The sequence below is a fragment of the Oncorhynchus mykiss genome, chromosome 11 (genome assembly GCF_013265735.2).
Source record: "Oncorhynchus mykiss isolate Arlee chromosome 11, USDA_OmykA_1.1, whole genome shotgun sequence".
Taxonomy (NCBI): domain Eukaryota; kingdom Metazoa; phylum Chordata; class Actinopteri; order Salmoniformes; family Salmonidae; genus Oncorhynchus; species Oncorhynchus mykiss.
In genome coordinates, this window is record NC_048575.1 from 65,666,885 (window position 1) to 65,680,285 (window position 13,401).

At 41.2% G+C, this 13,401-nt stretch overlaps 2 protein-coding genes across 6 annotated transcripts in view; both read left to right on the plus strand.

The window, feature by feature from the left end:
- Positions 1–95: 95 nt before the first annotated feature.
- LOC110536244 (AP-3 complex subunit mu-2) lies at positions 96–9,676 on the plus strand. Of its 3 annotated transcripts, none has more exons than XM_021621922.2 (9): positions 96–211; positions 688–972; positions 1,179–1,350; positions 1,650–1,787; positions 1,924–2,009; positions 2,522–2,655; positions 3,289–3,496; positions 6,078–6,222; positions 6,621–9,676. In XM_021621922.2, exons 2-9 carry the CDS (start codon positions 700–702, stop codon positions 6,719–6,721), a joined length of 1,257 nt encoding a protein of 418 aa, XP_021477597.1. In that variant the 5' UTR covers positions 96–211; positions 688–699; the 3' UTR covers positions 6,722–9,676. The 3 variants fall into 3 exon arrangements, with proteins under 3 accessions (XP_021477597.1, XP_021477598.1, XP_021477596.1); XM_021621923.2 differs by having other exon boundaries at positions 104–445; XM_021621921.2 differs by having other exon boundaries at positions 105–461.
- Positions 9,677–9,804: 128 nt separating this feature from the next.
- The window catches only part of LOC110536245 (methylcytosine dioxygenase tet3), an 85,946-nt gene continuing 82,349 nt past the window's right edge, over positions 9,805–13,401 (plus strand). For 2 of the 3 annotated variants that reach the window (XM_036936140.1, XM_036936142.1), the window contains exon 1: positions 9,805–12,457. The gene's annotated coding sequence lies outside the window, so the exon portion shown is untranslated. The remainder of the gene's footprint in view (positions 12,458–13,401) is intronic. The other variant, XM_036936141.1, reaches the window with a different exon arrangement.

Consider the following 13,401-nt stretch of genomic DNA (forward strand, 5'->3'; position numbering starts at 1 on the left):
CCGAGTCTGATGTTAAAGACTCTTCCGCACTTTGGACCAATCACTATTTGGGAGAGGCGGGCGATTCTTTCTGTTTCTCGTCTCCGATTGGTCCTCTCTGGTGTCAGCTTCCTCATTCCGTTCCAGCTAACGGAGAAGAAGCGAAGGCATTTTCTAATCTTTCATTGAGAAAAGGTGAAGGCGAGAGGAAAACACCAATAGATTGTCTTTGGTATGTAATTACACTTTCTAAACAGACGGAATAACAGTAAAATATTGAGAGCATTGCATGAATAATTCCGTTCTCGGTATTCACCATCGCTGAATGACGGGATCGCCTGCTGTCACAAAACAACTGTGTGTGGCGGGAGGAGGGTCTGAATCACGGATGTTGTAGGGACACAGATGCAGGCCCGTCTTCCAGTAAAATACCATATTACCGTCGACTCATCTTATTACTGCACAGGTTCGTGTGCATGCAGGTAACCTACCCGTAGCACGGCCGCCCACTGCGGAACCTGATAGCAGGACCGAATATTTAATGAAATCGTGTCACCCAACATGAAACATTGTCACTGCTCATATATGTATGTCTATATTTATTGAAGGCACCACAAGCGCGGCGTAACTCAGACTTTATTCCAACTGCATGGGATGGTATAGCTAAAACCGTTTTAGAGTCGCTAAATTCTTATTTTCCTATCTCAGTTTCCAGCCAAAATGATCCACAGCCTGTTCCTCGTGAATTCCTCCGGGGACATTTTCCTGGAGAAACACTGGAAGAGCGTTGTGAGCCGCTCCGTGTGCGACTACTTCTTCGAGGCGCAAGAGCGCGCCAGTGAGCCGGAGAATGTGCCCCCGGTAATCCCGACCCCCCACCACTACCTCATCAGCGTCCTCAGGCACCGCATCTACTTTGTGGCGGTCATCCAGAGCGAGGTGCCGCCGCTCTTTGTCATCGAGTTCCTACACAGGGTAGTTGATACATTCCAGGTTTGTACTTGGTATACTAACTTTTTTAGGCTCTTCATCACCACCTAGGTCTACCTTGCAATGTAATCTGTCCAGCAGGCTAGAGTCTTAACTGATCACTCTCTCTGAGTTTCTGATTGTCTTATTGTTAAGTTACAAGTGTTTTTACTTTTTAAAGGAAGTCGTAAGTCATTGATCAGAATATACTCATCCCTCCCTGTTATTAGGACTATTTTGGGGTGTGCACAGAGGCAGCGATCAAGGACAATGTGGTGGTAGTATATGAGCTGCTAGAAGAGATGCTGGACAATGGCTTCCCCCTGGCCACAGAGTCCAACATCCTCAAAGAGCTCATCAAGCCACCCACCATCCTGCGCACAGTGGTTAACACCATCACAGGTGCCTGAAGATTACCATGTCTGCCTCTACACAGTCACTATGTCATCACTTTTTCCTGACCATTAAAAACCTCATAGTATTATACCACATAACCTGACCATGAAAAACAGGCCCTTGGTCATGACATGTGTGTTCATCATTATTTACATTATTTCTTAATTATTCATAATTATTTACATATTATTGGCAGCATTGGAAATAATACTGTATGTTTTTTAACTTTTCATTTGTCACTGTACACAACTATCTGAATGTGTACATCATGTTTGTGTCATATTTGACTGTTCTGTTGTCTGTAGGCAGCACCAATGTAGGGGAGCAGCTCCCTACTGGACAGTTGTCTGTAGTGCCATGGCGACGCACTGGAGTCAAGTATACCAACAATGAGGCCTATTTTGATGTAGTGGAGGAGATTGATGCCATCATTGATAAATCAGGTATAGTTGGCCCACTGCCCCATCATGCTGTCAGCTAAACCTGACCTGACCCATTAAAAACAACAGAAACACAGATCTTGACATTCTGATTGACTCTTTCTCCATCTCTCTCCATGTTTCTCTCACACACTGTTAGGCTCCACTATCACAGCAGAGATCCAGGGGGTGATTGATGCCTGTGTGAAACTAACAGGCATGCCTGACCTCACTCTCTCGTTCATGGTGGGTCCTCTCTCTCTCTAGCCCAGGGGTAGGCAATAATATTGGCTCGGGGGCCACATCAGGGTTTCAAATTTCAGCGGATGGCTGCACAGATTTTTTCCCCAAACCTGTTTGTTTTGTCAAAAGCAATTTAAGGTCAAGAAAAAGGGCAGTAATTTGATATTATATGTCCATTATTTAGATGTTCAAGAGTAGCCTGGCGTGTTTGTTTTTTAACCCATTGAATGGTCTTGCGGGCCAGATCCGTAGTTTGCCCACTCGTGCTCTAGCCAGTAGTTTATATCCACTCTTGTCCTTAGCAAATAACCTTTCCCTCTCTTTCTTTCCTTATGAAATAATTCATGTTTGTAATGTTTTTGACCTGTATTGTGTAACTGTAGACTTCCTGTCTGTTTCTCTTCTGTCTTGAAACCATATTTTTAACTATTGTACTGAATAACTGTCAAAATGGTCCTGTCTGTTTCCCCCCCCCCTCCCCCCTATCTTGATACACCTGTCTGATCCTGTCTCAGAACCCTCGTCTGCTAGATGATGTGAGCTTCCACCCGTGTGTGAGGTTCAAGCGCTGGGAAGCTGAGAGGATCCTCTCCTTTATCCCCCCAGACGGAAACTTCCGGCTGCTCTCCTATCACGTCAGCTGCCAGAAGTCAGTACTGCGCTCTTTTTTTACCTCTGCAAAGCCAGACTAAACATCATGTTATGTGCTCAAGGCATAACTCTCTCACACACACACACACACACACACACACAGTATCTGAATGTTTTCTTTTTCTTTTCATTGTCTTAATTCAGTCTCCACCCATTAAGGTCAACAAGGTATTTGACATTGTAGTTGGGGCTCAAACTAAAACTCGAGTTGTTGTAAAATGTTAGCTAGATGAAGTCCTGTGTTTGGTTTAACGTTACATGAATTATTAAATTGATGTTTTTGGCAAAGCATTAGATGTAAGTATAATAGTATAGTGTTGCGGACATCTATTGGTATAGATTGGATCATTATTCACTTGTGGTTTGGCTTGGGAAAACCCAGAAACAATATTTTACAGCAATGCCAGTATGGTAATGCTCTTAATGTTTACATTATATATCCACATTTTTTGTTTGAAGTTTCATGTTTAAAAGTTGTAACAAACTGCCATCTGTGCAGAAAATAATTCACTTGTTCTTTCAGTATTATTCACTTACTTGCACACTTTGTGTTCAGTGTGCTTTGTGCTGTTTCTGTCTCTGTGCCCGTCCTACCTGTGTTATTCTGACACTCTCTGTGTCTGCCCCTCAGTCTGGTGGCCATCCCGGTGTACGTCAAGCACAACATCACGTTTAGGGAGGGTAGTTCTCAGGGCCGCTTTGAGCTGACCCTGGGCCCCAAGCAGACCATGGGGAAGGGGTTAGAGGCTGTTCTAATCAGCAGCCAGCTACCCAGAGGAGTCCTCAACACCAACCTCAACCCCTCCCAGGGGACATACAACTTCGACCCTGTCACTAAGGTAAGGTGGTGGGAAAAGGAGTGTGTGTGTGTGAGAAAGGGAGTGACAGTCTGTGTGTGTGTATGCAGACATGGATTTACCTGACAGGTTTAGTGTCTGCTGTAAACATACAAAAGGGTATCCAGTGCATTCGGAAAGTATTCAGACCCCTTGATTTTTTTCCCCACGTTTTGTTACGTTACAGCCTTATTCTGAAATGGATGAAATAAAAATTGTCATCAATCTACACACAATACCCCATAACGACAAGCGAAAACTGGTTTTTCAAAATTTTTGCAAATACATACAAACAGAAATACCTTATTTACATAAGTATTCAGACCCTTAGCTATGAGACTCGAAATTGAGCTCAGGTGCATCCTGTTTCCATTAATCATCCTTGAGATGTTTCTACATCTTGGAGTCAACCTGTGGTAAATTCAATTGATTGGATATGATTTGGAAAGGCACACACCTGTCTATATAAGGTCCCAGAGTTGACAGTGCATGTCAGAGCAAAAACCAAGGAAGGTGACCAAGAACCTGATGGTCACTCTGACAGAGCTCCAGAGTTCCTCTGTGGAGATGGTTGTCCTTCTGGAAGGTTCTCCCATCTCTGCAGCACTCCACCAATCAAATCATATTTTATTTGTCACATACACATGGTTAGCAAATGTTAATGCGAGTGTAGCGAAATGCTTGTGCTTCTAGTTCCGACAATGCAGTAATAACCAACGAGTAATCTAACCTAACAATTCCACAACTACTACCTTATACACACAAGTGTAAAGGGATAAAGAATATGTACATAAAGATATATGAATGAGTGATGGTACAGAACGGCATAGGCAAGATGCAGTAGCTGGTATAGAGTACAGTGTATATACATATACAGTGCCTTGTGAAAGTATTCGGCCCCCTTGAACTTTGCGACCTTTTGCCACATTTCAGGCTTCAAACATAAAGATATAAAACTGTATTTTTTTGTGAAGAATCAACAACAAGTGGGACACAATCATGAAGTGGAACGACATTTATTGGATATTTCAAACTTTTTTAACAAATCAAAAACTGAAAAATTGGGCGTGCTCTCCATCCAACCTCACTGAGCTCGAGCTGTTTTGCAAGGAGGAATGGGAAAAAATTTCAGTCTCTCGATGTGCAAAACTGATAGAGACATACCCCATACATACCCCACTTACAGCTGTAATCGCAGCAAAAGGTGGCGCTACAAAGTATTAACTTAAGGGGGCTGAATAATTTTGCACGCCCAATTTTTCAGTTTTTGATTTGTTAAAAAAGTTTGAAATATCCAATAAATGTCGTTCCACTTCATGATTGTGTCCCACTTGTTGTTGATTCTTCACAAACAAATAGTTTTATATCTTTATGTTTGAAGCTTGAAATGTGGCAGAAGGTCGCAAAGTTCAAGGGGGCCGAATACTTTCGCAAGGCACTGTACATATGAGATGAGTAATGTAGGGTATGTAAACATTAAGTGGCATTGTTTAAAGTGGCTAGTGATACATTTTTTACATCAATTCCCATTATTAAAGTGGTTGGAGTTGAGTCAGTATGTTGGCAGCAGCCACTCAATGTTAGTGGTGGCTGTTTAACAGTCTGATGGCCTTGAGACTGTTAAACAGGCCTTTATGGTAGAGTGGCCAGACAGAAGTCACTCCTCAGTAAAAGCCACATGACAGCTTGCTTGGAGTTTGCCAAAAGGCACCTAAATGACTCACAGACCATGAAAAACAAGATTCTCTGTTCTGATGAAACCAAGATTGAACTCTTTGGCCTGAATGCCAAGTGTCATGTTTGGAGGAAACCTGGCACCATCCCTATGGTGAAGCATGGTGGTGGCAGCATCATTCGGCTGCAGGGACTAGGAGATTAGTCAGGATTGAGAGAAAGATAAACTAAGCAAAGCACAGCGAGATCCTTGATGAAAACCTGTTCCAGAGCACACAGGACCTCAGACTCGGGTGAAGGTTCACCTTCCAACAGGACAACGACCCTAAGCACAAAGCCAAGACAACGCCAGGAGTGGCTTCGGGACAAGTCTCTGAATGTCCTTGAGTGGCCCAGCCAGAGCCCGGACGTGAACCTGATCAAACATCTCTGGAGAGACCTGAAAGTAGCTATGCAGCGACGTTCATCCCATCCAACCAGACAGGATCTGCAGAGAAGAATGGGAGAAACTCCCCAAATACAGGTGTTCCAAGCTTGTAGGGTCATACCCAAGAAGACGCGAGGCTGTAATCGCTGCCAAAGGTGCTTCAACAAAGTACTGAGTAAAGGGTCTGAATACGTATGTAAATGTTTGTTAATTCATTAAAAATATCACATTTCTAAACCTGTTTATGCCTTGTCATTATGGAGTATTGTGTATAAATGATGAGGGATTTAAAAAAAAAAAAAAGGCTATAACGTAATAAAATGTGAACTGTCAAGGGGCCTGAATACTTTCCGAATGACTGTATAATCTTACATTTAATTAATTGGTTAATTCCTCCTCGCACCCACCTGTTTGCGTTCAAAACAATACCCTTCTCCCTGTGTGGGAATAACAGTGGAAGGCTGCTGTGTTGTCCCTTTGCAGCTCTTGTCATGGGACGTGGGTAAAATCAACCCTCAGAAGCTGCCTAGTCTAAAGGGCTCTATGAGCCTGCAGGCAGGGGCCTCCAAGCCAGACGAGAACCCCACCATCAACATCCAGTTCAAGATCCAACAGTCGGCCCTTTCAGGTTAAACGCACCTTATCAGAATTGGTTATTACACTCTAGAGTAGCAGTTGCTCCTTAGCCGCTGAACTAGTATTAGTTAACTTCGCCCATATTCTTAACCATAATAATTTTGTGATGGTAGAAATATCTAACCCTAGATAATATATTAATATTGTATCTACCAACTCCATATTAGTCAGCCACATGACATCCACACAGTTTATTCACAGTGACACCTTCTACCACTAGATGGAGACAAGATACTCTTTGTATTTGCTCTATTTGCATCTGTTTCCAAGAGGGATGTGTGCTACTTCTCTTGCAATGGCCAAATCAATGATTTCTATGACTTTCTGCAGAATAGATATTAAATAGCAATGTGACACCTTCCCTCTTTTAATTGACTTGTTCTTCTCCAGGACTGAAGGTGAATCGGTTGGATATGTACGGGGAGAAATACAAACCATTCAAAGGCATCAAGTACATGACCAAGGCCGGCAAATTCCAGGTGCGGACATAGAGGCTCGGCTCTCCGCTCTCTGGCCTCTGCACCAATACTACTACTGTAAAAGAGAGAGGGGGAGGTTTCCGATGGTGGGGAATAAATACAGAAAATATAGGGAAGGGAGTGGCTATGGTACATTCCCTGTGTAAATGCATTTCAGGATTTATCCACACAAACTATGGGCTCTGCTGTCTAACTGAACTAGCTACCACAGAATGTGTGACACGACACACAAGCATATTTAATGGAGTTGTTTGCACAGTCAAATAGGTGGCGATAAGAGACTATCCGTCTCAATGTGTCTACAGCATTTTTAGTAAGCTAAAGCCTGGAATTGGTCTCTCTGTTGTGTCATTTCTGGTTCCTTTTTCCAATCTCTTTGCTACCCTTTGAGTTCCTTTTGTGAGTGAGAATAGCAGGCAAAATGGTTTGTGTGATTCATCTGCTACTACTTTTCTTCTCATGCTCCCATCCATTCCTTATAACCAACGGCCCAGAGTTTGGGTCAATTCGAGTTAACACAGCCACACTGTCATAATTATTTATTGAGTTTATTAAAAATGTTTAACCTTTATTTAACTAGGCAAGTCAGTTAAGAACAAATTCTTATTTACAATGACGGCCTACCAAAAGACAAAAGGCCTCCTGCGGGGACATGGGCCTGGGATTTAAAAAATAAATACAATATAAATATAGGACAAAACACACATCACTACAAGAGGGACTCAACACTACATAAAAAGAGACCTAAAACAACATAACAGCAACTCAACAATGGTAGCAGCACAAAAACATGGTACAAACATTGGGCAAAGTCAACAGCACAAAGGTCAAGAAGGAAGAGACAACAATACATCATGCAAAGCAGCCACAACTGTCAGTAAGAGTGTCCATGATTGAGTCTTTGAATGAAGAGATTGAGATAAACTGTCCAGTTTGAGTGTTGCAGCTTGTTCCAGTCGCTAGCTGCAGCGAACTGAAAAGAGGAGCGACCCAGGAAAGTGTGTGCTTTGGGGACCTTGAACAGAATGTGACTGGCAGAATGGGTGTTGTATGTGGAGGATGAGGGCTGCAGTAGACATCTGAGATAGGGGGGAGAGACGCCTAAGCGAGTTATATAAATAAGCATCAACCAGTGGGTCTTGCGACGGGTATACAGAGATTACCAGTTTACTGAAGAGTATAGAGTGCAGTGATGTGTCCTATAAGGAGCATTGGTGGCAAATCTGATGGCCGAATGGTAAAGAACATCTAGCCGCTTGAGAGCACCTTTACCTGCAAATCTATAAATAATGTCTCCGTAATCTAGCATGGGAAGGATGGTCATCTGAATCAGGGTTAGTTTGGCAGCTGGAGTGAAAGAGGAGCGATTACGATAGAGGAAACCAAGTCTAGATTTAACTTTAGTCTGCAGCTTTATGTGCTGAGTTAAGGACTGCACTGTCTAGCCATACTCCCAAGTACTTGTATGAGGTGACTACCTCAAGCTCTAAACCCTCAGTGGTAGTAATAACACCTTTGGGAATCGGGGCATTCGTCTTACCAAACCACATGACCTTTGTTTTGGAGGTGTTCAGAACAAGGTTAAGGGTAGCGAAAGCTTGTTGGACACTAAGAAAGCTTTGAGGACCTTTAAGGTTGCAGTGACACATCCATAATCTGAGCGGAAACCAGATTGCATACCAGAGAGAATCCTATAGACATCAAGAAAGCCAGTCAGTTGATTATTGACAAGTTTTTTCCGACACTTGATAAACAGGGCAAAATAGAAATTATGGCTAAGCCCTGCCCATTTCTACAATGAATCTTCTTAAAATCTGATTTTACCCTAACCTTAAAGTAAGACCAAATATATATATTTTTCCATCAATTTTGACTTTGAGGCTGTAGAATCTGACTTTGTGGTTGTGTTATCTAGTGGGATCCCAGAGTTTCTTCTGGTCAGGTCACATGGCCAGGACTGGATAAGTTCCTGGCTCTACCTATATTACATGTTATTCTAAATTCTGTATTCCCTTGCTACTTTCTCCCTTTACTTATTCCAATGCTCCCTGTTTTCTGAACTTCTCTCTTCGGTCCTCCAAACCAAATGCATTTCTGTGTCTTTCTGTTATCAACTCTGGAGTCACGTGCTGGAGTTTGAGAATGCAACATGAAATTCCTCCGCCTGACTCATTCACTACCATGCCTATTGTTCTGTCAACAGTTAATACTGTAGGCATAACCATGTCATTCTCAAATCCAATCTAGTGGTTTGTAGGATAAGGTTGACACAGTATGTTACTGTTTTTCGCTCTTTTTCTATATCATGTAAAGGCGTCAGGTCGAGCACCTTGCTGTGGCCTACCTGATGTTTTATCCACCTTAATCCATCCTGATGGCCTTTTTTAAAGTATTATTTATTCAACAATGATATAATCCTGATACGAGCACCAAATCGCATGCTGAATAACCCAGCTCATATCATGCAGCTCAAATGTATCTTTATTACTCTATAGTGAATTCTACAGAGGCTTGAGCATCATGAAGACCAATAACATGAAACATGCTGCCCCCCTATGATGTTATTGAAGCTGTTACTCACAATGGCCTGGCTTTCCTCTGTGTAGGTATGTTTTCTATAAGTTCTCCATACTGACTGACTCCATACTGCAGTTTGATGACACGGTTGGTGGGTTTACAGCGTTTGTTTGTGTGTTTGTCAAATTAATTCAAATTTAGTTTTACAATGCTATGACATTAAAGAATTAAGAAGTGATATGATATACGTTGAATTATCCAGTCCATTGTGTCCACTCTGATAGATACCAGGACATCACAAATCAATGTAGTGGTTGTACCAACTAAAATAACCTAATTTGTCTACATGTTTGTTACAACAAACACATTTCTGTCTAAAAATCATCTTGAGTATTATAAGAGCCCATTTATGATGATGTATGTGAGGTTTGATTAAAGGTTCATGCCATCCTTTTTAGTTTCACTTAATTTCAATACAATGATCTTGAAGTAAAGTATCATCAAAAATGGGAAACGAATGTTATGGGGTCTGTTTTCTACCCCATGTCATCGGGTCAGGGGTTAAAGTAAGGCGGTGTGGTCAGGTACTGCATCCAGGTTAAATAAATAGTGGGGGTATGCCGTACCGGTAAAACACGAGCCTATCACGATTAATACAACATGCCCAAACAAATGTAGGCTATTGCACCATTATTTAACATAGCAGCATGACCAATTAGTGAATTGACTGGAAGCCGAGTAGTATCCGCTCCAAATTGCGTTGTGGTTTTATAACACTTACATTTTGTCAAGGCAGGGAAGAGTGGCTGACACGGAGGCGCTCGTGAACAACAGTGGATGCATCAATTCAGGCTACAAGTGTAGACCTAATGACAATCTCAGAATTTCCTTACACTACACGTAGGTGTTTTGTAACTGATGTCTCTTTCCATTCATCGAATTGTGGGTGAACAGTGCAACGTTTGGGTCTGAATGCTGAAATTATTTTGTGAGTGAACGAATGCGCGCAGGTAGCCTACAGGAGCGGCTCTGTTAAGTGCTTGTTTGACAATCAGGTGGAAACATCACGACTGGTTGTGTTTATTGCACATTAAAAGCAATAGGCAGCGTGTCCATAAGGCTTTCCCTAAAGTAAATTGCCAAAATTATATAGCCTAATTAGCTTAGTCCTGTCTATATAGAAATATATATAAATCATTCGAAATAGGCTACTACCCCATACAGCATGATTTGGCCTCAAAGAATCATTTAAAAAAAGCTGTGGATTGTTTTATATTGGATAGCCTACTGTCGGAAGGGCCCGCAATTTAGACTGCGCGTGCTGCAGTTACCAAATAGATTATTGTTAAATTGCGACTGTCGGTGAAAAGCAGAGAGACCCAGCCAGGCATATCACAATATTTAAAAATACAATCGCGGAAAAACTTGTTTTGAAAGCAAATGGCTATTGCTGTAAAGAGATGACAATGAAAACACTCCAATCTGTCTTTGAGTTATCAAAATTCTTAATTTAATTGAGCGAACAGTAGCATATTGGCACCAGCTGAGACATCCGCCATATCCGGGTGAGTGCATATTGACCCTCTTTATAATTGGGCCATTGCCACTTTTGTTTGTTTTTGGACTGTAATATCCCCCTCCAGATTAAATGGTTGTCATATTGTATTTGTGTCTCCCCTTTTCATAGGCCGATTATATGGATCACACATCGTTTTTATTGCTCTGTTTGTCAGTGTCAGCAGAGTAGGCTAGCCTGTAATTTTTGTAGTTTAAAAAACATGCGTGCGCACACTTGGGTGTCCTGTACTAGTAACAAATAAATTAAATCGACTTTAATCCTGCATAGGCTAGAATGAACATTCCTCTCAAATTCTTCTGTCTTAACATTAAGACATGGCTAACGCCAATTACTAATACTAGGCGTTCTATGGATAATGCCATCATGGCCAATACTTATTTTAATTTTAATAACATTTTCATAAAATTGATCAGGAGGACATAACACATATCAGATGAGCTAACTTAGCTTCTGAAAAGTAATGCCATAATTTATAACTGATGTCATTGCATGTTTGAATTCTATTGAAGGTTTGTGTAAAACGCAAAAAATGTGTCCTGTTTGAGATGAGAATGACGTTGTCCCAGGGGGCGAAGAGTTAACCCTGTTGTTCCACTGCATTTATCGAACTCCATTCCGTAATTTGCTGATCACTTTAACATCAACACAACCTTTTCTTCTCTTCCTCCTCCTCTTCGTCTTTTAACTCTAACCAGACCTCAGACTTTCGACGACTCATACGCGAATAAGTGTTTAAATAAATGTAAGACAATCGCGATTTTTTTTCTTCATCTGATCACTTATTGGGTTATTGTTTGTTTTTATTCTGGGAGTTGAGTTGCTGTAAGTTACTTTAATTTTTAATAACTTTTCACATTATTATAATTCACCTTCAAATAACATTTCAATATTAGTATGTCGACTTTTGCTAAGTCTTTGAAGAGGGAGTTTTTTGCTGTTTTTCTCCCCTCACTTAAAAAAAAAAACGTTGTCTTAGGTGAAAAGTCGAACCATTTAAAGAACCACCCTCAAACGTGGTATGTATCCTATTAACTACATTTCTCTATTTACTTTACTTTCTACGACCATCGGCCTCTCTAACAGCCTAAGAGCTTGTTGTCAAAAGAAATCTAGACGTGTAGGCTATTTGCCCAGTGAAAGTAAGTAGTTTCTCACCAGTAAAGCAATTAGTCAAATACACATTGGGGCCACTGATAAACTCCATTATTAGTTGTGACTTCAAACATGCCCTAACAGATTTATAACGTGTTCGATCTGACAGATAATAGGGTTTATGTAAATGTAATGATCCCATCTAATTGTGTATTGTTGTATCTGATGTTTTTCTCACTTTTCTCCTTTAATCATTGTTCTTGTCTATTTTGCTTCCTGTGGTGATGTTTTGAAAGTCTAGGGGGGGCTTCCTTATTTGATGTTTTTCCCCCTCCACCCCTTTTACCTGACACTTCTGTAAACTATATAAAAATGGTTTTATACTTAAGTAATAACCGGACTGTAACAGTCTTGTGCAGCGGTGGCTTTCCGGCCAGTTAAAAGACCGGTTATAAATTGCTGAATAAGCCACGTGCTTATTTGGGAAGGGTGGCGGAGCGTGTTACTTTGTGGAAACGTTCGGTTGCATCTGACTGATGCTGCCCAAGACTACGAAGAAAGTAAGTAGCAAAAATAACGAAATTAAAAACAATGTTTGGGATGATTGACAATATTGCAATAGTAAAGTAAGAAATAAAATGTTTGGTTCTCCAGGGCGATTTGCACAACTGATGCTTTTTTGGCTTTGTAAAAGTATTTTCATTCGAATTTCAGACACGTTGACAGTTTTCAGTATATTAATGAGCCTAATAATAACTAAGCTATATCAGTCGTTCGAGCTCATTCAATTAGAAAGTCTCATTATACATATTTCGGTGTGTCTTTTTATATGCACAGCAGCATGCTACAGCAGTGATTCAACATGAGCGTAATGCTACTGCCACGGAGAAACAAGTTGCCTACTTATCGACACAGTTAAAACAACATTGCAGTTTATTGACGGCTGACTGGAGTCTGACTGCGGAACAAAGAGCACCTTCGCGGGTTCAACGAGACCCCCTTTCTCATTCATAGAGAGAGGGCAAACAAAGCCTCCTCATGAGAGGACTCGCCATTATAGAACTCAGCATATTCCCATATCGACCCATGAGCATGACATCTTTCTGGCATCCCCAGCCATTTCAAATGACAGGTCTAGACTACTAATAACTGTCATTAGGTGAGATTCATGTCTTTCCCAGTAAAGCAGTTATTGATTAAGGTTTGTTGGGGGAAATGACAGGTGAGTTTGTTTTGTTATTATGGCGTGTCATATTTTCCCAGAGTTTATAGGCCTAAATGGAACAGCTGCGGGAAGTAGGTGTGCTGCAGCACCCGCTGGTAAATTGAAATAATTTTGGCAAAATTAGGCTATACATTTTTTTCCCCGCCCAAAATGATATTACTCCTGTCTGAACAGACATAAATACAATCATTCAAAATACTACACCAGAGAGCATAATTTAGCTGCAGAGGATCAATAGCTAAAAAAATATAAAAATGCAGAGCTGTGGATAAAGTTATC

Bases quoted from the DNA above. Each gene is read 5' to 3' on its own strand.
- LOC110536244 (XM_021621921.2), top strand. The intron at 1,788-1,923 runs GTATAGTTGGCC...ACACACTGTTAG, and splicing joins TGCCATCATTGATAAATCAG to GCTCCACTATCACAGCAGAG. The intron at 3,497-6,077 runs GTAAGGTGGTGG...GTCCCTTTGCAG, and splicing joins ACTTCGACCCTGTCACTAAG to CTCTTGTCATGGGACGTGGG.